This window comes from Astyanax mexicanus, chromosome 3 (genome assembly GCF_023375975.1).
Source record: "Astyanax mexicanus isolate ESR-SI-001 chromosome 3, AstMex3_surface, whole genome shotgun sequence".
Lineage (NCBI taxonomy): Eukaryota > Metazoa > Chordata > Actinopteri > Characiformes > Acestrorhamphidae > Astyanax > Astyanax mexicanus.
The window spans coordinates 32044356-32069813 of record NC_064410.1 but is presented as its reverse complement, the minus strand read 5'-3'; the positions used below and the strand labels follow the sequence as shown (position 1 = coordinate 32069813).

At 37.6% G+C, this 25458-nt stretch overlaps 1 protein-coding gene across 1 annotated transcript in view; it reads left to right on the top strand.

The window, feature by feature from the left end:
* Positions 1-1149: 1149 nt before the first annotated feature.
* stx1b (syntaxin 1B) overlaps positions 1150-25458 on the top strand; it is a 71010-nt gene continuing 46701 nt past the window's right edge. Inside the window, exon 1 of the mRNA XM_007236496.4 lies at positions 1150-1497. Coding sequence (XP_007236558.1) covers positions 1468-1497 — 30 coding nt within the window. The 5' untranslated portion in view covers positions 1150-1467. The remainder of the gene's footprint in view (positions 1498-25458) is intronic.

The following is a 25458-nucleotide window of genomic DNA, read 5'->3' as shown; positions in this document are numbered from 1 at the left end:
GAAAATTACCCCAGGACCCCTGAGAAACGAATCCCGTCCGGATAGGGCTTAATTGTGCTAAGCCAACGCTCAAGCATAAAAATACAGTATTTTTGTAATGTTTTGCATTTTTGGGAATACTTTGGTACAATGTAGATTATTATTATTTTTTTTTAAGAATTTATTTTGTCATTTGAAACCACTATCAGCAGCGGCAGACCTCAACAGAGCTAATAAAAATCTGCAGCAGACAGAAATGTGTCTCCATGTTGCCGTAAATCGTTACAAACGCTTATACAAGATCTATAAAACGCTATAAAGGCAGGGGCGTGGTCATTCAGTACATTTTAATCCTGTAAAGGTAGTTTTAAATGCTGCACCGCTGCTCTCATTCAGCACTCAACGCTCGACTCCGTTTCCCACCCGTATTCCGACAGGCCACGCCCCCCGCTCCGCTTCAATTGGATGATGGCTCGAACATCACAGGCAGGTCGGCCGCTGTGGAAGGCGGAATGGCCCCGCCCCTCCACCCGCTCTGCGATTAGCTCGTATCTCTCGCATCATCTGAGGATCCATTCAGCCGGTGTCGGAAGCGGGAAGCCCCGCCCAGCGGAAGCTGTGATTAGCGGAGGCTTTGGAAAATCTGAAAGCAGGTCTGCAGAGGAGGCGGGGCCTAAAAAACAGGGGAAGCACACGAGACCGGAGCGCAAGAGAGGGCAGGCGGGGCTTTATTCAGATACAGGTGTGGTGGGTGGAATTAAATAAATATGAAAATTGAAAAAAAAAATAAATAAAAATAAATAAATAGAAACGAACGCGTGTCCAAGGCGACCGCTGCGGAAAGGCGGGAGAAGATGGATGCAACGGAGAGGGGCGGGGTGAGGCTGAGGAGAGCCGCGCATGCGCAGTGTCGCAGTGCCTCTCCATCCCTCTGCAACGCTCCCTCCTGCACCCCCGCCCTCTCCTCCCTCCCCCTCCCCTCCCCTCTCTCCCTCTCTCTGTATCCAGCCTTTCTCTCTCTCTCTCTCTCTCTCTGTATCCAGCATCTCTCTCTCTCTCTCTGTTTCCAGTCTCCCTCTCTCTCTCTCACTCTCTCGTTCACTGTCTCTCTCTCTCTCCCTTTTTTTTGCAGCATCGGTTTCGCATTCGCTTGCTGCTGCTGCTGCGGAGGAGGAGGAGGAGGAGGAGAGGAAAGGAAAAAGGGAGGAAGGACACACGCGCGCGCACACGCACGCTCTCACACACACTGCACACACTGAGTGGAACGAGGGAAGAGGAGAGAATAAAAGGAGGGCGTGAGACCCCCCAGAAAAAGAGAAAAAGATAGAGAATAGAAAGAGAGGAAGAGAGAGCGAGAGGAAGGGAGAGAGAGAGCAGCAGGAGGAAGGCGAGCAGACCGCAGGGGAGCAGCAGGAGGCGTTTAGGGGGGGAACAGCTCGGTGAAGAAGAAGAGAAGAGGCTCTCTGGAGGCAGAACGGCGGCGGAAAGATGAAGGATCGCACACAGGAGCTGCGGAGCGTAAGCCTTCCTCCCTCTTTTCCTCCCCCCATCCCCATCCCTATCCTCATCGTCATCATCCTCATCCTCATGCTGCCCTTCCTCGCTGCAGCTCTGCATGCCTCTTCTCACTATGGTGTGCACCATAATGATGGGAGCTGTATTGTATTGTATGGTGTACAATGAAATATACCTTTAGATTTATGTCTGTATGTGATGTTTGTATGTACGTGTATGTGTTTTTAAAAGCCTACTGCATTATAGAGAGGCAGTGACAGTGTGAGAGTGCGGTTAATGGCGGTGTGACAGGGGGGTTTTATGGCCGAGTGTCGTGATGGAGGTTGTGGTGGGCTTTCTGTGTTCTGAGTTTTTATTGCCCTGCCCCCCACCCCCCTCCAGCAGAGCAGCAGGGCTTTGGGGCTTAGGGTGATATTTTCATCCCTCTCGTGTTCTTCCCCCTCTGGACTGCTGACCCACGAAGAGAAAAGAGGATGGCGGGGTGGAAGGATGGATGGATGGATGAGGTAGATGAGACGGGGCGGGGGTTAGCGGATTAGCGTAGCGGCTTGCTTTCTTCATGTGTGGCAGAACACAGTTCATCTGCTGCAGCTCCAGCTGAAACACCGCATTCAGTGCCTGAGCGCGGCTTCCAGCTAGTCCGCCACCCCCCCACGACTTCAAACGCACAACGTCTTCGTAATGAACTGCCTGAACCCGCTGCACTGTGCTGTGCGTGTGCATGTGCGTGTTAGCCACTGCACTGCCGTAAAAACCCTGTCAGCCAAAGCCCCTCTCTTCGAGAAGCGCATACAAAGCAGGCGCTGTGATGCAGCGCAGGGCTAGCAGCATCATTTACTGCACCTGTGTTTAGTCATCTCCCCTTTTTTAAACTAGCCCCTTCACACAGGCTGCAGCTGCGCGTGTGCGCGCGCTCCATCGATCGCCTACCAGAAGCAGGTGCTGTGTGATTTGGGGAATAATCAGCTTTTATGTAATCATCAGCATCACGGTGACGTATGGCTGAAGCCGCGTTGTCCTCCTGCGAGGAAAAACCTGCGGGGTTACATGAGCATATGCAGCGAGAGCCTCCACTAACGTAGCCATTTTTCCATGTCCGCGGAGAGAGAGAGAGAGAGAGATAGAGGAGGGGGAGACGTAATGTGGTGTTCAGCCTACGTGGGTGTGTGTGCACTGCAGCATGAATTCTGCTCCACTTTATTGATTGTAAGCTGGGCGGAGATGCCCACGGTGCTTCAGCTCAAGGCAAAGGCGCAGAGGCCCCGAGACCCTCAGAGTCATCGAGCGTTATGCTAAGCTAGGGGGCATTGTTGCTGGCAGCTAGGAAAATGTGCGCATAAAAAAACGATCCTGGTGTGCAAAGTCGACTCTTATATCAAGTCAATAGAGCTCAGTGTGGGAGGGGGGAGGGGGGGGGGGGCTAGCATATGTGTAGCATAACTGAAACGAAATTCATACAAGATTCTATATGGAAAAAAGATTTTGCAATCTGTCTGTGTAGATAGAGTGTCACTTTCATTTTTGCTGTTCTTGAGATTTTGATGTAACTTGAACTTGAACTTGGCTTTACATTGTATTAAAATTTTATGATAAATTGACCAATAGAAATATATATATATATATATATATATATATATATATATATATATATATATATATATATATGCACAGTTCTATGCGAATGCTTGGATCCCCTAAAATCACATTAGCCTTTACATTAGTAGCTTACTGCAAATAAGCTACTAAAAATGAAGTAAATCAAATATTTAAAAAAATAAAATAAATCAGTAAAACAATATCTAATCTGTGTACATGGTCCACCAATATTACTATTAATAAATTTAGTTACTAAACACTAGTTATCTATTAAAATGTGCTTTTTACCTATAAAATCAGTTTCACCAGGTTAATTAAAACGAGCAAAATGATAAAATGACAAAAAACAAATATCTAGAAATAGCTTTTGCTGTACTGTTTACCTATATAACTTCATATTTAAGAAGATTCCACTAGCTATGGTAGCACTTCTGTATTGCAGCATGAGAAAACTGTTGCTTTGTCAAAACTGACTTGGTGTACTTTGCCACTGTTTCCAGGTTAAAATGTAAAACTGGTCCTCATTAGCTGCTTTTCTTTCTTGATAGTTAATACAGTATGCTAACCTGAGTTTAATCTGGATTTGTTTCTTTTTTATATATAAAACCCTGTCTATACATGAGTCATCAGTGAGGCAGGACTGAGCAATGTTAATCAGTTACACTTTGTTAGCATTGCTGCTCCCTGCTAGATCTGAATGGATCTGCTGGATCTGTGCTTTGAGTGAAGGCGCAATTAAGGGCCTAGCTGTACTAGCTGAGCTGTCGAAAGCTGTCCTGAGGCTCACTTGGCTGCAGATATTGCTCAGTTTAACCATAAATTGGAAACCAGAAAGCAACATTTATTGACAGCATCAGATCAGAGAAGAGGTAGGGGAGCACTTGTATGACAATTTTTTCATTTCAAATATATATTCAGCACACAGAAAGAGAAGTATTAATACCAGTGTATTGCAGCTCTTGGCACCAATTCCAGAAGCGTATCTGACCTTTCCTTATATTAGAACTAATACTATCTTTATCGTGAAGAAATCTGCTCTTAAAAACCGTTCCCAGTGAAAGATGGTACATCATGTTCCACGGTGTATGCTAGACGATCTGCCTGCGGTAGGATTCTTAATAAGAGGTATTAAATAGGAGAAGGCCTGTGCAGAGGAATCAGACTTTACATCTGGGGAAATGGGAGTGCATTTCATTTCTTGTACTGGGGTAAATTGCCACAGACACACTTTAAGGCGAGATTTACCCTTTTCATTTATTTGGGTGCTGTGATTTCATCCATTTCATCGAACAGAGAAACTCTCAAAACTAGTAGTCGAAAATTCACAAAAGATTAAAAAGATGTTTTTGTCCTTATGGGTGATATGCTTTTTTTATCTATACTACTATAATACAAGTCAATTAAATCATCTGTTAGTTCGAAAAAATGTTCATTATGGATATGTGCATCTGCCTTCAGTCAGTGGAAACAAAAAATAACTAGTTACTATGAAATTAGCTACTAAAGTGTGTGACAATATCATCTTTCAGTGTGCACTACTGTTTTAAAAATTCTTGAATATTTTTATGCAATCCATTCTGAAGAATATATCTTGTTATATGTTTTGTTTCATATGTAGAGAATATTTTTTACATATCACTAAACTCGTTTGAATGAATGCTCTGCAGTGCTTATGTGAAAGCTAGTGACAGCAGTTAAAACAGCACCCCCTCAAGGAAGGCAATTTCTAGCTAGCATCTAAAAGATAAGGATTAGAGCTCCAGTATTCAACCCTTTTTTCAGTTCATGCTGTGTCGCTTTCCTACTCCTCAGGCTTTAGTCTGTCCTTGAATGAAGGGTAAGTCTTTACAGCCACAAGCATTTACACAAATCACACTTTTAAACTAGATGATACCACTCCCACAAACTGCTGACATATAAAAAACACAGCATCCATTTTCATACCAGTAATACCATTTACAAAAATCACATAATATTAACCCACCCTTAAGCAAAAAAAGCTTTTTATATTGTTTATTTAAAATTGTCTCTGACTTAGCTATATAGACCCAGGCCTTTGAAACTGTTATTGGCACTAACACATGTTTTTTTACCTAAAGAGAAATTATGCCTGATATGTACATTACATTACATCACTCAATAAACTGAACACAGTATTAATGTATACATAAATCACTTGAAAAAAAGGATGCTTAAATAACCTAAACATCACTGTAACATCAATGTCTTAGGAAGACAGATGTGTCATATTTGTCAATGGCAGATGTCAAAGCCTCAATGCTACTTATTTATACAAGGCAAAATTACATAAAGCTATATTTGCTTCCAATTTCAGCAACATAGTCAAAACATCCAGTCCAAAAGCTATCTTAAATTTGTATGTTAAATCAAATAGGATTTACTTCTGACAGTCCTATATGGCTTTAAACTTATCTCTGCAAGTTGATTTGAGTACATAATGCGTGTTGTTTTGTGTTTTTGTACAGATAACTTTTTAATACGAATTATATTCACTTGTTCCAGTAATTAAGTTTAACTTAGTTATTCAAGTTCCTGGGAGCACAGATTAATGCACAGTTTTAGGAGTGAAATGTTGAGTGTGACAATTGAGTTTTTACACAAAAGTAAAACTCATGCATGGACCAAATGGCAACTTGTTCTTATAGGCTTCAACAAAAAATGCTGGCCAGTCACCACAAAAAAACATAATACACAAAAGGAGGTAGCATGGGGGCACAACTACACACTGATGCGAGTTGGGGGGGAACAGGGGGACACAGCCACTATGCAAATAAATGTTTGCAGGAGCCAGTGGACAATCACAAAATAAATTTGCTTAGTTATGATCAAAATATTTTTTTTCAATGCTTAAAAATTCCCTTGGGCTAGAATTGCTAAAAAGATACATTAAACAGTACACATGTTTAGTTTTACTTTGGTAAAGAAAAGCTATTTTATTAACTGCTCTTGATTATTAAGAAAATATAAACATTTTGACATTTAAACAAATGGTTTTTATCTAAGCTAACTGTTGAAGCTAAGCTATGGGTTAGCTAAGTCACATAAAGCTAAATGTGCTCCCGTGGTATTGCTAATGCTGCTAGCCTGATGTTGTGGTGTTTTTAGCATCTCGTTAGCTGGGTGATGATTTGTGCAGTGTCATGTTGCCACAGTTACAGCAGTGAGTGTAAGCAGCGCATGGTTTCCTGGTTGTCTGAAGGAGAGTGAGGGGGGTTATGGGCCGCTGGGCTGTGTAAGGTCATACGCTGCCACCGGCGGGACTATATTTAAATCTGCTAGCGTAGGAGAAACACAATCATGGCTAGACTCCTCTACTGTCTCAGACTGGCCACTGTTTTGAGAGGGTGCGTCCATAATTCGGTTAACAATGACAATTTTAACCAGTTGCACTTTTTAAAAAGTAGCCAGATATAACAACAACAAAATCATTTTAAATGCTGTAAAATTAACTGAAACACATAAACCTGCATCTAGTTTATTAGTTTATTTTTTTATTGTATTGATTTATTGTTGGGTTATAAGCTGGGGTAGCAATTTAGCTTTACAAAACTGTGATTTTTGTTTCTGCTTTGGACCAATTTGGAAGTATAATTTACATTTTAGGCCGATATAGTGATCTATGTTTCTGTTTTAGAGCAATTTAGTGATTTATTTTTACATCTTAGGCTGATACAGTGAATTTTGTTTCTGTTTTGGGCCAATTTAGTGATTTATTTTTATATTTTAGGATGATACAGTGAATTTTGTTTCTGTTTTGGGCCAATTTAGTGATTTATTTTTATATTTTAAGATGATACAGTGAATTTTGTTTCTGTTTTGGACCAATTTAGAAGTTTAATTTACATTTTAAGCCGATATAGTGATTTATGTTTCTGTTGTGGGACAATTTCGTAATATGTTTGCAGTTTAGACTGCAAAAAATAGTTTAAGGTAATGTATGCTCATGTAATGTAAATGATATAATAACATTTTTATATCTTTTTTGTTCTAGAAATCAGGTCAGAACTAGTTCTACAAAATTCTACAGAATTTAATTATTTAAATTGTTAATATGGATAGAAAAGGATAGAACAAAGCTGTAAAAGCAAAAAATACACCTTTAAAATTAGCTAGATTGTGCACTAGATTCGTGCACTGTCCTGTGATGCTCTCAGGGTGTTCCGCGTATGTATGTCACTTAGGGACTTTATGACTTCATAAAGGGAAGGACAGAGTACTATAAGGAACTTAACACAGCTTTTAAAGTGTCTCTGACACATATGTCACCATGGGTTCTTTTGGATTAAATTGAATCACAGTACAGTTACAATATCTGTGTACATTCTGTCAGAGTAAAGAGAGCAGGACAGAAAGTGGGCACACTGCCTCTTAAATATTTGTTTCTAAAGAATAATCTATAGGAGCTGTGATGTTTTGGGGAGTAAAAGGATTTCCAAAATGGAATCAGAAATGGAATTGAATTGGGTAAAACATATATGGTAACACTTCTAGTGGCCAAAAGAACATGTGATGAAGCAGCCAGGTGCTGTATGGGTGGGCCCTTCTGTCCACGGTCATGATGGCCAACTCCACCGCATCCAAACTCGCCGTTCTGCAGAAGTGAAACATGCTGCATCGCCCCACAGTGACTCAGTGAAATGCCATCAGTGGTCAGAGAGAGGACAGGAAGCGGTCATGCAGTGAGGCTATGGGAGATTGAGGGGAGTGGGGGAGGCGAGGAAAAGAGTCTCCACATGCAGGGTTATTATGGCAGTTTATTGAGCTTAAGATAAAACAGTTTCAAAAATAGCAGATGCTGATCCATAACTGTGCTGGTCCCCCGAGCAGAGCACAACAAACGGTGTGAGGAGGAGGATGGTCCTAGGGGACGTTTTAAAGGCTTAACGACCCAGAGAAATGAAAATCACGCTTCATTTCAGTTTTTCATTTTCAGCTCAACGAAGGCCTTTTTCTGCACCGTTATTGCAAAGCGTGGCCTTTTTGACCATTGGGTGCTTCTGGACATTCTGATTATAATCTGGATAAAATAACAACAAAATAATATACCATACTGTTTTAACTGTCTGTTTTGGTGTGGTTTAGGCTCAATCCCATTTAGCCCTACCCCTCTGCTTTGCATGTTCATGCCTGCAGGTAGGGTGTCCCAATTTATGTTGGATTAGAGGGATAGGGTTAAGTGTTGGGGCTACTTGGTCAAAAAAAAAAAATGGAGTTATTTCAGAGACACGTACAACCAGAGGGTTCTAATAATCACAGCAAGATGGCAGCACAAGCAGTCATAGATACTCACAAATGTAATATTTTCTTTCTTAAAAATTACAATAACTGTTGCATTATCTTAGTTTAATGCGTTTTCAAATTATTTAGAGAATCACCACTTGCCTGATAATGAAGCAGTGTTTTTTACATCAATATTTTGACCACAGATACATTTGAAAATAAGGGGTCGGGGTACAAATGAGAAACGGGATTGAGCCTTAGTGATGCGTTTACATTTCATACTGATTTAGCCATTTCTTATTGGCCTGATTCTGTGATATATATATATATATATATATATATATATATATATATATATATATATATATATATATATATATATATATATATTTGTGTGATTTATGGTTAATTGCCTAAAAGTTATTTGTGTTCTACAGTCCAATTTAGTGATTTGTTGATATGTTTTGGGATGATTCAGTGATTTGGCTGACTACGTACGATATGTAGGGCTCTGCAAATGTCACTTTTTAGTGTGTCTATTTCACTTACCTAGCTGAGCACCATTTGTATCATATGATCTACATGTGTCTTATTTCCTTGCCAACTACATCCAGGGCTGTGTTCTCTGAATTTTGAGGTGAAAATATGGGAATGAAATGCACCTATATATTACACTTGATTAAAACCAATGAACAACTCTGTTCAATACAAGAGAGAAATGAAAAAAAAATTGATGATCTAACGCCTTACTTAAGGTTTGGTTACAACTCTGGACTAATGCAAAATGGAAAGCAATGGATTAACACTGACTAATGATTAGCTGATGGATTAATATTGATTAAATGATTGATTGTATTGGTTGCATTGAATTTAAAGTTGCAATTATATGGATGTACAGTTCACAGTGAATTACAATCAAGCACTCAGTTGAATTAGTATTTTATACTGAAGATGTAATATGGGGGGTACTTTTAGAAATTTTTACATTGAATTTTTCAGATGCTATGCTTCAATTTAAGAAATATAGCTGAAAAACAGTTATTACACAGAGCCAAATCTCAGTTATAAGCATTATTATACAGATAACAAGGTAATATACTTTACAGGGAGCTCAGGTCCAGCACTAATTTTAGCACATTTAAAAGAAATGCATGTTAGACTGTGCAGATATCATGTTTATTCATAAAATCAGAGTTAAATATAAGTTGCATTTGGGAGTAGTGGCATCTAACAACTCTGATAAGTAACTCTGATAAGTAAAAGTCGAGGTTTAAACACTAAATAAAAAAAAAACAATATTTACAATCTCTAGTCTTGTAATTAAAAAAGGAATATTGTGTTTTTGAGAGTCAATACAGTGTTACAAAACATAATACTGCGATATATGGATATATTGTTATTTTCTGAGGCAGGGATTAGTGAGTAGAAAAAGGGTAGAAAAGAGCAAGGATATGGGATTATCAACATTCAGAAGGTTGCCGCCAAGGGTATTTAAGGTGGAGGGGCAAATTTTGTTGCTTAAAATGTTTACACACATAGACAAAAATAACGTTCTGCAGCCCTATAAAAATGTATATACATATACTTTAATATTAGAAGGCTCTTGTTGTAGGAAATTTAATAAATGCCTCTCCATTAAACAGCGGTACAGTCTTCACTGTGACGAATCGTAACTGAAAGAAAATGTGTACGTTTCGGTTTGGCTGCGTGTGCAAAGATGTGATGTGTGTAAACTGATCAGATTGACCTAATTAACATTGTGGCAGGTATGTGTGTGTTTGCAGTGCAGATTATTCTACGGATGCACATGTGGAAGAGATCAGTGCTGACGGGAGGGCTTTGGTGAGACAGTAGAGAGATATTGATTATTCAATGCAGCCTAATTTACATAATTGCCAATTTGCTGTTCAGAAAGAAGAGGCCCTGCTTCTGCTTATGTGTGTGTTTGTGGCTCTCTAAACGTCTTTACGCTCTTAATGCTTTTTTGGAGCGCACAGAGTAATGTGAGCACAGAGTACAGCTAGTAATGTTGAGGGGTGATAATGTTTCTACTCACGTTTACGAAGATGTTTGGCTGATATCCAGCAAGAATTTGTTCAGTTGTCAGCAAATAACTGCTTGGATGGGCTGTGCGAGGCTCGACCTCATATTTAAGGCCATCAATCTGTGCCGTACATCAAAGATAGCTCTTAGTGAAATGCACATGAAGGTTACAGTGTGGCCATCATTGATCCACAGTGATCAGGTTGTGGTAATGGACACATTAATCTTTATAAATCTTCAGTAAATACATGAACATTACAAAACACAAGAACCCACTTATGCTCATCAGACCAATCTAAATGTTCTAAAATAAATAAATAAAAAATGAAGGCTGTACAGTATATTGTTTTAGCACTATCATTGCAATACACGTATAAACAATAGTCACAGGGAATGCTAAGTCACAAAAAGCAAAACCGTCATACTACAGCTTGATTATAACTCATTTTTAAGGACATATCTATCAAATATCATTTATTTTACAGTCTTTGACATATTGAGTGCATTATTAATATAATAATGTGTTGGACCATCCTTGATTTATAGAGAACTCTGTTGAAATCTAATTGCTGAATTATTTAATATTGCAATACATTACAACAAAATATCGCCAGTAAACATGTCAGTTTTTCTAATATTGTGCAGCCCCAGTATAGTATATAATCATTAACCTTTCTGTTACAACAGCATGTTAACAAATAACCTTCTGCATGGGCCATGCAGGCTTGGCCCTTACGTTTAAGGTCAATACCCTGTGCCGTTGTTAAAATGCATATTATTCTGTGTAATTATAAAGGTTGTAGTATGGTCAGCATTACTCTGCGTTGTCCGGTCTGCATCCCAAATAGGAAATGAATGAATAATGAATCATATAATTTCAGTCTCCAGTACATAATCCGTTTACAGAAGATAATGTAACAAACACTTGAAGGCCTTTTATTTTGAAGGGGTTAGGCAGCTACACATGTGAGTCACATTAGCTTCAGTTCAGAAATTTCATTCCTGCGAGGCGAATATAAGATGGACACAAAGCACACAGAAAAATAACAATGCAGCGTTAAATAATACAAAGGACTCACTCTGGTTTACCTCCTGGTATGTTGGATGTGATGTATGTATGTATGATTTAATTTAGATCATAAAATGTAAAACTACATCTACACCTGCCAGGACACCTACAACATGGCTGACACACAGTATATACACTATAGCTAGTGTACTATTTCTGTAATAGGGAGCGATTCTGTACGCAGCTCAGGTAAACATAACTATATCATATAATGTTATGCTGACAAGAGCTTAGTGCTGCTGTAGTTGGCAGAATTGGGGTAATTCGTATGTGGAGCTGCCTTTAGCTTGGAGCTAACTTAGTAGTTAACAGAGTGGCTGACTCGCCTGCCAGAATGACTTCAGTCACAGAAGTGAAGATAATAATCTAATCTCTTGACTGACTGTGTCTACACTCTCTCTCTTTTATGAGCTTATTCACCACCAGTGGGGAAGAACTGACTGCGCTCAGACCAAGCTAACAATAGCGTGTTTTCTTCTCGGGTCTTGAGAGTCGAGAGGTTAGCGCAGACAGAGCAGGCATGCTAATGACTGAGAGAAAGCTAACTGACAACAGAGGTCAGTGATATGAAACTACTGAACATTTACAGATATGTAAATAAGGAAGTGTAAATATTTTGTTACCTTACTCAAGTAGACCCTAGTAAAAAAAGTAGATTAAAGTATATTAAGCATTATCATGCTATAGTGCACTAAAATCTACTTGTAGTGACATTTTTAATCCGTATATTTAAATTGTGCTAAAATGCAACTATTTTTTTGTACTTTAATTGTATAAAAATAGCACAAAAGTCTTTCTTAAATTGTGCTAAGTGTACTTAACTGTGCTAAAATGAAGCTATTTAAAATATACCTAAGTAACATTTAAACATAGTAATGCATGTATGTAACCCCATATTTTAAATATGCTTACAGTAATATTATAATAAATTTAATTAGTATTACAACTGTATCACATACAACTGTATCACATACAACTGTTACACATCGGGTATATTAGGATTGTACTAAGAATTGATGTTCCTGTATACTTTGTTGGGTATAAAAATATATATTTGAATATACTGTACTAAAATGTTTAGTGTGTTACAAATGTACTTTAAATTTTATAAATGTAGTAATTAATTTACTTTCTAAAAAGTGACATGATATATTGCACTTTAAGTGAACTATTGTAACAGTTGTTTAACACACTTTGCTAAAAATGTACAAAAGTATATTTGGAAATAAGTATTTTAGAAGTATATAGAATTACATTAAATTAAAAGTGTACTTCATATCATTCTATTTTTTGATATACACTATATTGTATCAAAAGATTACTTTCAAACATTTGAATAAAGCATAATATTAATGTACTTTTATTATATTTTAAGTAAGTACATAAATCTGTTAGTATATTTACAGCATATTTAGACATTTATCAATATTTTTTAAGTACAATTAGGTATATATTTTTTACCATGTCAAGTTGTTTTGAAACCAGTATTTTTACATTTTTACTTTTTTGTTTTAGGAAAAAGCTTAAGTTGATACTTCAACTTCTACAATAGTATTTTAAACCCTAGTATCTATACTTCTACCTGAGTAATAAATGTGAATACATTAGACACGTTTGCAGAAGATGGTAAACCACACTTAAGTTAATTTGACTTTTTTATTAGCCTAGTAAAATGCTACTTACTCAACATGGGAACCACACTGTTTACTAATTGTTGCATCCAGAAGATTTTTTTTTACATGAATCAGTGTAGCCTGACGTGCAGCAGGCAAGATGGAGCAGGACACATGCAGAAGTAAAACCTGTGTACAGCTTGACCCCACCCTCTTATAGCTCCACCTTGCAGGTATACAGCTAGAGACTGGAGTCCATCTGTTGGTGCACAGTTTGTACTTTGTGTCCTCTAGCCCTTTATCAGTGGGAAGTTTCTGTTCACAGAGCTGCCCTTGTGTGGATATTTTTGGTAGGTACACGTAACAGCGCCACACGCGGTATTGTGAACATTACCATGTCATTGTTAATGGTGTTCTGAAATCGTATTACAACCCCAATAAAATCTGGAGTATATATGGCATATGTATGGGGCAGTAATATTGTTCTACCCCATGGTGGGGTCTTCCCTTCCCTTACCCTGTTTCTGTGCAGTAACAGATGGGCCACCGTCTGTAACTTTACTGTACACCTTCATGAATAGTGTTTCTGTTAAAATGGTCAGTGAGAACCTAAAGTGATGTTTTTATTTATTTATTTATTTGGAACACCCCTGTATGTCCACTGTATTTGCGTTATTTTTTGTGTGTTTGTTTGAATGAAAGATAATGTACAAAAATTGTATTTTACGTCATTTTAGAGCATTTCTATTGGTCCATTCGTCCAAAACGAACAGCAATAGGATTGAAAATATGATAAAAAGGAGAAAAAGCAGAGATGAAAAACATGTTTGTTTTTTTTTGCATGAAAGCAAAACTAAATAGGATGAGGACAAAAAAAGACAATTATTTAAACGTATGCTGTAGATCAGCTTAGGAACAGAGTAGCTTTTTTAGTATTTTTAGATTCTTGCTATTAATGAATTGATAGATAGATACTTTATTGATCCAAGAGGGAAATTCTGTAAATGTGAGGTGTTACCGGTACTTATGTGTAATTGTGAGATGTTTCCATTATTTACTCCAATATGTTTCCCAATCAGAATTTGCTGTTTTATTTCTTAGTCATATTTAGACATGGTATCCTGCAACAAAACGTGGACAACAAGAATAACAGACATGTTTTTTAATTTTGTAACCTACTCATATTTATCTAAAACCTAGGACTTGAGTAAAGCTTTTTTTTTTTTTTAGACAAACTCACCCCCATCTACTGTGATCAGAATGTTGTTAGTTGTTAATCTGACGTGATAGGCCTTTAGATCTACTTGTGAATAGAATGGGACTGGTTCTGTAAACTCGCCCCATCTGGTCTTTAGTCTCATGGCCTTCACAGATCACACATCTTGTTCTTTTTTATTGTCAGAACATTTCATTAATTAATTGCTATTTAAATATAAAGAATATTTTAAGAAACTAATAATAAAAAAATGTTTATAAAATAAATGATCCACTTCAGATTTATTATTAATAATACATCTTTATTTATATGCATTTTCAGTGCTGTACAGTGCATAGGGAAAAAAAATATATAAAAACAAATGAATATGAAAACACTATAATTTCTCAATCTGACCTAAACAATGCTGTAACCTACTCACATTTATCTAGAACCTAGAACTAGAGTAGGGCTTTTAGACAAAACTCACCCCATCTACTGTGATGAGAATGCTGTCAGTGGTTAATCTGACATGATAGGCCTTTAGTAAAACTGCAGAGTTTAAACACCATCATATTTCTACTGAATTTGGAGATATGTATTTTCTAATTCCAACAAAACATTAGATTCTATCTCATAGTATAAAGGTTACAGGGCTGTTCTTTTCATTAATGTTAATGAAAAGAAAAACCCTTTCATTTAACACAGAGATTAACTATAAAATGATGCCTGAAATCATCCTGTCTGTAGCTTTAAACTGCGATTGGTGAGCATGCTGCAGTAAAGCTGTAATACAGCTGTGTCTTTAAGTCCATGCCGTGTGGTCCTGCCTTGAGAAATCCTGCTTAGTCATTCTCAAGGTACTGTATTGATTGCTGGCTGGGAGATGCAGAGAACTGTGTACAGATGCAGACTATAATTAGGGCACGACGGCTGTATCACTGTAGTGAAAAAGGCCTCAGATTTCATGATCATCCGCAGAGAATGTGAGAAGTACTTTAGTAGTTTGAGTTACATTCGGTCAACTGTCATGTCTGTAGTTGAAAAACGGTTTTCTCCACAGCCATATAATACCAAAACACTTGTGTTGAGGTGATTTATTCATGTTAGAGATTCTGACAGCTGTGATTAAAGCTGGAGTAGAGGATTTTGTAGAAAATATTAAATTGTTCCTCTAACTTTATCCAACCTCTATATAACTGTGTTTCTTTCACTGCCATTCTTGTGAATTAGCTCAGTTAGACAAGTAGGTAGACAAGGCAGGTAGGCTGTCCAGTCATTTGATTTGGTCTGAATTATTTAATCATAGTCATCATAGTCTATTTAGTCTTCACTCTTGTGACCTGCATAAATATCACATCATTGTTTTAATTGCCTTTTGAATGTAAAGAATAATTAAAGAAACTAATAATAAATTTTTTTTATAAAATAAATCACCCACCACAGCATTAATATTAATAATACTTTATTCATATCTTTATTCATTTGCATTTTTCATTGCTGTACAGTGCATAGAAAAATGTATCTAAAAAACGAATGAATATGGAAACATTTGTAAATTATTAAAACCTGCGAATGTAAAAATAGTTATTTCACTTTTTTTAAAGAAATTTAAAATAATTTGGATGTCTACAAATCCTGTGAGAGACTAAATTCTAAATGAACTTGCTTAACCTGCACTGTTTTTTTGTTAAAAAGAAGCAACAAAAAGGTGAGTAGTAAGCTCAATTTTGCACTATATCTTTTGACAGTCAGCGTGACAATTAATCTTAAAAGCTTACTCTTGTACAATTATTACTATAAATATTATAATATATATATATATAATATAATATAATATAATATAATGTAATAAGGGTCTACTAAACCTAGTTATGAAGAGGCTGGAACTGCACATAGCCTTTCTAATACCAGCGATGATATGGCCCTCTGTTTGTGTGTGTGTGTGTGTTTGCAGTGACAGATGGGATATGAAGTCAACAGCAGATGTGATTGCACTAGTCTGTCATTGATCGAGCTCCACCGAGGCAGGATCTGTTTTTCAGCCCTAGTGGAGAGTTGCGGTACTGCACTGTTAAAGTCAAGTCAAACACAACAACCTAGCTAATGTCTGAACACATGGCTTGTGTCATTTTTATGACATAAGATGCAGTTTGACCAAAATCTAATAAGCTTGATTGATCCCTGACTCCAGATTACATTTTTCCAAAAGTTCCAGAGGCTTTAATTTCATTTAATCTAAATACAAGCACACAGCAAAGTAATGTTCCTCCAGGCTTTATGGTGAAACATAAAACAGCACAACACTGCACAACACAAGTCATAAATACTTTTAAAAAGTAATGATGATATATGTAAGTGACCAGTACCCTGTTAGATTGCTTCTACCATGGATACAGGATGAGCTATGGTCAGGCAGGGAGACATACAGGTTCCATATGCATATAAATGCAAAAATAAATTACATGTAGGTACCCCTGGACCTGGATTTGGACCAAAAAAAAAAACAAAACACGCACACACCAAAGGATAACAGAACTTTACATTTGGCTATATAAATAGAGGGATGGACGGATGGACAGACAGACACATTAACTCACCTCAACATGCTTTTTGCAATCATTTAGTCCCCTGTGGGGAATGCTAAAATCACTATTACAAACTGTACAGTAGGTAAGACATAATTTTTTTTTTTACTTTTACTAGATCATGGATATACTTTAGAGTAGTCAGAGGTAAAATGAGTTTTGATGCGAGCCATGATGCTCCTGAACGCATCCCATCATTCTGTCAAGGAGGGGATAAAAAACAATGCCCGCCCACACTAAAAACTGATTGGCTGACTTGGCTGAGAGTCTTTGCAGAGAACAGGCCAATCAGAACCCTCTCTGTTTTGCATGCGCTTCATGAATATGCACACAACGGGAGCACCTTTCTCTCCCTCTCCTTCTCTTTCACCTACACGATTGGGGAAAAAATCTGTGTAGCCTGTGTTCTAGATTCTCGGGAGATTTTATCTGATCTGCGGGAATCAGGGAGCCGTTATTGATATGCAGTAGACTCCCGTGACTTCCGGGACACTTGAGACGTCTGCATATGGCATTCTGTAACACATGAGCCCATAGATGTTGCAGCTGTGCCTGTAGATCCTGCAAATGTGTAGATTTCCAAAGCTGCAATCTCAAAAACCTAGTGTTGGCCAAACCTGTAATCTTTTACATATCTGCTTAAGACGTAACTGCAGACTGCATTATTATTTTTGCCAATAAGTGTATGCTGGTTTGTTGATAAGGTTTCATGAATTTAGGGCAAGTGTTACTATCTTAAAATTTTATTCAAGACAAATTGTCTCCTTCATTGAAAGCCAGGGAGGGTGTCTATAAGCTGACATAACAGAGTTAACAGTTAGTGTTTTCCTCTAAATGTAATGAGTTCCAGCGGCATTGCATTAGCAGCAGAAAAAAGGTGTGGTGGAGCTTCACATGTCGGCCTTCAGCCTCCCAGTGTTGAAAGCATCATGTGACGAGGGAGTTGTCTGGGGGCGGTGGCTGGGATGTGACTGGAAAGAACTGAATATGATATGTTCCGTGTATTGACTGAACTCGAGAGGAGCAGGATGTTTAGGTGATGCTGAACTCCTGCACTAAAATATCTGCATTTGTACGCCTACTAATAGATGTTCTGTTTATCTGTATTTTATAAATGTTCACATACTGGTATTGGCAATTGCTATACAGCAGCATATTAAAAGAGTGGAAGACACATCCTTACAGATCTAGGAGATGGACATCCCCTAAATTTCAGCCATTCACAGACTGCATCCTGTCTTGCTAATGCTGGAGCTCTCTCCATTTTGTATTAAGGCCTTTATTGATGCATTGAAATTGACTGTAATGATTGGTCATTACGTGTTACTCGCATTCAGTGCATCAAGTGAAGGCTGGACTGTACGGCATGACAGGCAGGGTATTTCAGGCATGTGCTAGCTATATATATATATATATAAAATTGAGCACCCAGCCATGCAGTCTACTTTTACAAGCATTTTTAAAAGAATGTTGATGTCATTTGGTAAAATCAACTGTGAGTGGTATTACTGAAAAATGAACATTTACTGTAGAAACAACAGCAACTTTTGCCATAAAGTGCCAACGCTCTGCTGACTCAATAAGTGCAGAGTTCCAAACTTATTATTATTAGAGCTGCAAATGAGGGACAGGTTCCATAATAATGCCTATACATTTAAAACTGGATGATATAAAACAGGGGTCTGCAATTAAGTTTGGCCATGGGCCAGATATTTTCCAAGCCATTACGTGGCGGGTCACAAAAAAAATTCAGTTTTGGAAAATAAAGTGTAATGGGATGGAGTGCTACAGACTAGTAGCTCTCCAGCCCAGAGGGTTGTTGAACCCAATTGCAGAGCAGTTGATCTTGAAGCATGTAAATCCAAGAAGAAAGGAAACATAAATAAATAAACACACCGCTCCTCATGCCGGATTGATCCTGTGTCGTCAGGGCTAGTGAATTGAGACACACCTTTATAAGGAGATAGGGAGCCCAAGCAAGGGCGGAAAAACAAAAATGGGTGGAACCTAAAGTCATGCCGTGCTCGTCAGGGGACAGGGGATGTAAACAAAAGCTAGCCAGAAAAGCATTTTATTATATATATTTTTTATTATCGTTCATTGTAGTTCGGACAGCCTCACAGGCCAGATATTTCATGCTTGTGAGCCACATCTGGCCCACGGTCCGCCTATTGCCGACCCCTGATATAAAAGCTCCTGGAGGTACAATGTGTAGGTGTCCCAATACTTTTGTTCACATAGTGTATTTGTGTAGAAAGCCTGCACACTCACTCCTCAGGGATTGCAGAATTCCTTACACAAACTCACTTTGTGCAGAGATGCTTGAAATGAATATAAGATTTAAATTTCTGTTTATAACCAGTAACCTAAATACAACTGAAAGTTAATTTTCTCTATTTTCGTTTTTTTTTTAAAACACATTAATCCAGTAGGAGTGACATGATAAGCAGATGCCTCTCCCATCATATTGACTGTCATTAATTTCCTAATTGATAACCTAATAATCTCTCAGTAATCCTGTTCTGATTATTCTGATATGTAATCTTAAATATGATCTGACTAAAATGAAAACTGTTCCAAGCTGCTGCTGGAAAAATAATAATAAAAAAACCACCCTATATGTTTTGAAGGCAGTGCTTTAATACTATGTATCTTGTTAGATAAAATTAAATATTGTTATATAATATTACTACCATTTTACCCAGCTCTGATTACTCTGATTTCTGATTACTCAATATCTGAAATATAGTGTATTGAACGAAACTGAGAAATATATTGTAATATACATTTTAAACATCTATTCCAGACCTAGTGCTATCCTTCACCTTCTACCTTCCACCACTGTTAATATCATGTGTAGTAGTATCAGATTCACAGGTAGTGGGGTGAATTTGAATAGACTAAATTGGGCAGAAAATTGTGGACTAAAAATGTTAAGTGTCGAGAAAAGGAGTGAAATAGATGGAAATAGAGTTTAGATTGTTTCTTTATCAACAAGCAAATCCAATGTCAAATTGATGCAAATCCAATGTCATTACATTCAATCCCAGATTGATTATTATTTTAAATACAGATCTCATTTTCTAATGGCATGATTCAAACTCAATATGCATCCGCATGGCACTGCCAGCCAGTGCCCACACTTCAGCTTATGTAAGGCACTCCAGGTGACTCCAGGTTTACCAAAAGCATCACGGCACACATGAACCAGGCCCACGTGAACAAGGCTGGCCTTGTGTTTCATGTGTGGGCTGCATGCATGATCACTTTCCCTGGAATTAAACAGGAAGGAATGAAGGATTTCATTCCTTTATTTGCTAACAGATGCTTTTTAACCTACATCATGAATTTGCTCCCCCTCCCCATCACTTCTCCCTCCAGATCTCTCTCTCTCTCTCTCTCTCTCTCTCTCTCCCTATTCCTCCCATCCCCCTCTCTCTGCAGTACCCTCCCCCACTACGGCACTCTCTCCTCTCTCTTGACCCTCTCTCCCTTTCCCTTTCTCATTTGTCCTTCCCCCTCTCTTGCTCTCTCTCTCTCTCTCGCTCTCCCTCTCACTCTCTATTACGCCGTTTCTGCCCAGGGCTTTTTTGCAGTCGTAGCTCAGCCCGATAAATTAATCTAATTATTATGCACAGGAAGTGACACGCATGTTCACCCACAGTCGCGCTCACCTGTACGAACGACACAGAGCGAAGCGCGGCGAGTGAATCTTCAGAGACGTCACCGTGTGTGACGGAACACAGAGTGACTGAACACCGTGTGACTGAACCCTGCATGACCAAACCCCAGTGACTGACTCTCAGTAAACCGAACCTTAGGTGACCCAACCATGACTGACTCTTCCTTGAGTGACCAAATCCAGCTGATTCTTCAGTGAACACATTTTTTACCTATTCTTTCTTAGCCTGATTGACTGCACCCACAGTTTTGAACCTCGAGCGACACAACTAATCGAGTAATCAAACGTTGACTCCCTAACCTTGAGTGATGGAACAGTCAGGGACTATATTATGTGAAAGAACCTTGACTGGCTAAAACTTGAATGACTTTTGTGACTATTTTTTATCCAATAGTGACTAAATCTTATAAAACTAAACCTTAAATTACTGTATCCACATTTCTGAGCCTTAAATGACCATATACATCGTTTTAACCCTGAAGTGGCAAAAAGTGTTTTGAATTTGAATTAAGAACCTTAGAATACAACAACCAGAATTTTAACTCTTAAATGATCATGCCCAGATTTGTAACCCTTGAACTCTTGACTATCATACCCAAAATGTTAACCCTTGAATGATCATATCTAGAGTTTAAGCTCTGTGTTGTGGGACCAGAGATTTTAACCTTAAGTGAAAACACTTATACAGAACCCACAGTTCTGAATCTTGAATAAAGCATAATTGATTTATGATCCTAGAGTTTGTACTGGAGTCCTAGATCTTAAATGACCGTAATCAGAGATTTAACCCAGTGACTGACAAAACCTAAACCTCTTAAAAAAAACTTCCCTGTCAAGAGTTTTAACCCTCAAGCAACAGAACCCAGAGTCCTAAATCTCGAGTGAAGAACCTTAAATGACCATACTCAAAGTTTTAACCCTTAAACAACTGAACCTAAACCTCTAGAAAAGTATAACAACGTCCCAAGTCAAGCGTTTTGACTCTTGATTATCAGAACCCAGAGTTCCAGAGCTTGAGTGAAATAACTTTGATTGACCATACCTAAAGATTTAACCCTTAAGTGACAGGACCCAGAGTTGCAGAGTAAGATTTAAATGCATATACCCAGAGTTTTAACCCTTGTGTTGAGTGGAAGATCCTCATGTGTCCATTTCCAGAGTTTTAACTATTGAGTGACAGAACCAAAAAGTCTTGAATCTTGAATGAAAGATCTTTGCATGACAATATGACAATACACAGAGTTTTAACCCTTGAACAACAAAACTCATAGTTCTGAATTTTCTAAAATTTCACAATTAAGCAATATTAAATAAATCTTAGTAGGCAAATTATTAATTTGGTTAATTTAATTTATTGTTACACATAACATATTTACCTCTAACGTTTATTAGCTGACCTATTAACTGTCTGTATAGATTTTACTAGCTTGAAAAAAGCCTGACAGTTATATTTGACTGAATGGTATGAAATCGAAAAAAGGTATGCAAGCTAACATTGATAATTTAATACTGTTTTCTGTTAATAGGAAGGATTTAGCCTCAAGCCTCTAAAGAACTGCACATAAAAAGCAGTATGTTTTTTTTAATTGCATAAAATGTCTGGGATTGTGTACTGATTTCTGAAATCTCCCTTTTCTCCTGATGGCCCATCCGGGCCTGCAGCACACTGATGATCAGTCCAAATGCAGACACATCTCACCCAGCCATCAAAGTGCTGAGTCTGGGAGAACACCACGTTCCTTCCTGTTCTTTTTAGGTTAGATCTGTGGCACAAAAAGAATCATGACATTTTGATGTGACGCCGTCTGTGCCGTCTTTGTCGAACACAATGCTCTTCATGTTGGATATTCAAATTATGCACATTTTATTTACTTGAAATATAACATAGAATAATATTTAATTCCTACACACACTTATATGCACATTACAGTAAAAAAGTCACTTACCTTTCTGCAACGGCAAATCATCTTCTCTCAGGTCCATCCATCATGTTTGTCTTCATCCAATAAAAATGTAAGAACATAAAACAAATGGCCTTCCTGCTGGTTACGGGGACGCTGCGTCGCTTGTCAATGCGGTGATGAAAAAGTGATGAATTATCCGTTAATTTGTCTGATGTTATTCAGTGCAGTAGATTTAATAAGAACTGCTCAACATATCACACATACAGAGCTCATAGTGGAAACACTGAGGAAACGTTGCCTCTAGATGAGCTGATCTGGTGAACCCTCACTCTCTAGAGAAAGGCAGTATTGTTTATTTATTAGTATGCAGCTACACTTACACTTTAAATTCAGTTAAATCTATTGACTTATTGTCAAATTTAATTAAACGTGTGCCTAATTTTTGAAGTAAAGAAATACAGTATATGCTGACATGACAAAAGTCATGCGATATCAGTGTGTAGGGGTGTGTTAACTCATCAAGAATTTGTTAGCTTAGGGGATATCTTAGGAACGCACACACCTGTATAAGTTGTGAGGTGTTGTATCTTGTTAGTAAGATCTAACATTGGCCAGTGTGCTCATGGCAAGGTGACATGAGTTATCAAGCAATAGAGTGATAGTGATGGAGTGAGGCCCGATAGTGGGTGCCAGATGGATGGATGAACAGATTCTAGTTTCTAGACTTTCATGGGATGTGGCAGAAGTCATGGAACACAGTACTAGTCCCATGTCCCATGACATTTAGTATCTAATTGTATTACATCAGCGCAGTTAATCAGAAACAATTGTGTTGATGATGAGGAGAGTAATAGGACATTTTGTAAACTATATGTATTTCTCATTGTATTCATATAAAAATTGTCCGAATTTTAGGAAAATTGACTGAATGCAAGTTGTATTTGTAAGCATAATTAGTCCTTTATAGCTGGCGCAGTTATTTCTGACTAATAATTTCTGTACTCTATTGTGATGCATATTATGTATAACATTTCTTTGCCATATCACTTTATATGTTATTCGAATGGGAATTGTGTGTATACACTGGCAGTGCATACTAGAGTCTCAGTGGCTCATGTTACTTATACTAATGTAACACTCTGTTTAGATCACATTCATTCTGCATGATGCTCTGGGATTCTCTCTTGTCTGGCCAGATTACCTGCTGTTTATGACTGAGATCAGCAATGATTTGATCAATTTAGCAACATGAATTTCTAGGCCACATTTTTGGTTGATTTTATGAGGTTTTATTCAGCACATGACAGATTAGTGCTGGGCGATATGGGAAAAATCATATATCACGATAAGGAATTTTTTATATCACGATAACGATATATATCATGATATACCACATTTGAGTATGTTTTCAGTTATTGTTCGAAAAATATGACAAAACTTTATTTCAAAGTGACATTAAACCAAACTTTCACAAATGAGAATCACTACCTTTTACTGCAGCAATATATATGTATTAAATGAAAACAGATGAGGTAGATGCAGTAGCTAATTTTTTTCAAAATTATACAGGTATTTAAATTGATCAATTTATCAAAATAAACTCAATTAACATTTTTTTAAGTGTCCGTCAAATAACGTAAAGCAGCGTCGTGTTGCAAAACCACATTATGATTTTTTTTTGCAAAGATTACTTTATTATCACTCATATTAACCGAGTTTATTCAAAGTGACCACGCCAATACATTTCATCATAGCCTACTTTATATATTTGCATGAATAATTGATGAAATTACTGTAGAAATGATAGGGACCATAGAAGGTAAGTAGCACGATAAACACTTTTCTATCGTTCCCACGATATTTATCGTCATATCGCACAGCACTATGGCAGATAATGCCTTACTCAACAGAAGGACAGGGATTTAAAGTCTAGTCTACCTAAGTTAATTTGGGAAACTAAACTAAACTAAACTTTTACTTTGCGGCAGGATTAATTTTAGCCCACGACAGTAACGTTATAATGTAGTTAATGTAGTTAATGTCTGCTTAAAAATGTGAGCTTACTTTTCAGCTAGGGTTGGGCGATATTGTAAAAAAATCTCAAAGTCACTCATATATAAGAGCGATTCTCAATTACTATTAATTTTTTAAAATAATTTTTAGTTCTAACATAACAACTTAAACTATTTAAAGTGATGCCCAAGCTACGAATAGTATGCAGCCCCCTTGAACCTTAAAGCAGATTTTATATTAAAAATGGTGCAAACGTGACCTCCTTGCTTTTTACAGGTTTCTGAAAGATCTGGGGGTACCTCCCTAAAATTAATTTTTGCAACTTGGGATGTCTGTGCTTCTGTCACAAACCTGTTTAACTCACCTCAACAAGCCTCTTGCAATCATTTAAACACATACCATACAGGAAGGGAAAGCTGATTGGCTGACTCACTCACACTTTGCAGAGAACAGGCCAATCAGAACCCTCTCTGTTTTTTTCTGGCTTCATGAATATGCACACAAGGGAGCAACTTCCTCTCCTCTCCCTCTCTTTCACACATGATTTGGTATAAAAGTCTGTGTCACCTGCGTGCGTGTTTGTGTTCACTCTTGGGTCACTTGTTCCAGATTCCGGGAGATTTCATCTGACTTGCGGGCATCACGGAGCCTTTATCAATATGCGTTAATCTTCCACCACTTCTGGGAGATTTGGGAAGTCTGGAAGCAAATGTCTATCTACTAAGATTCCCTCAGCAGCTTCTATATGAAAAATGTACAATCCCAATTATGCCTTTTTGAAAATTGCATAAAACTATCACTTCATTAATTAGATTAATCTGATTAACCTCCCAGTCCTATATTAAGCTATATATTTTGACAAATAACCTACCTTAAAATGGGTGCTACTACCAGTGAGCAAACAAATATGTTAAAATGCCAATACTACTAGTCCAACAACACAGCCACAAAAAAACAGCTTATAATAATATTTACTTAAAAAAATAAACCTTGTTATTACTTATCATCTTAATAAATATC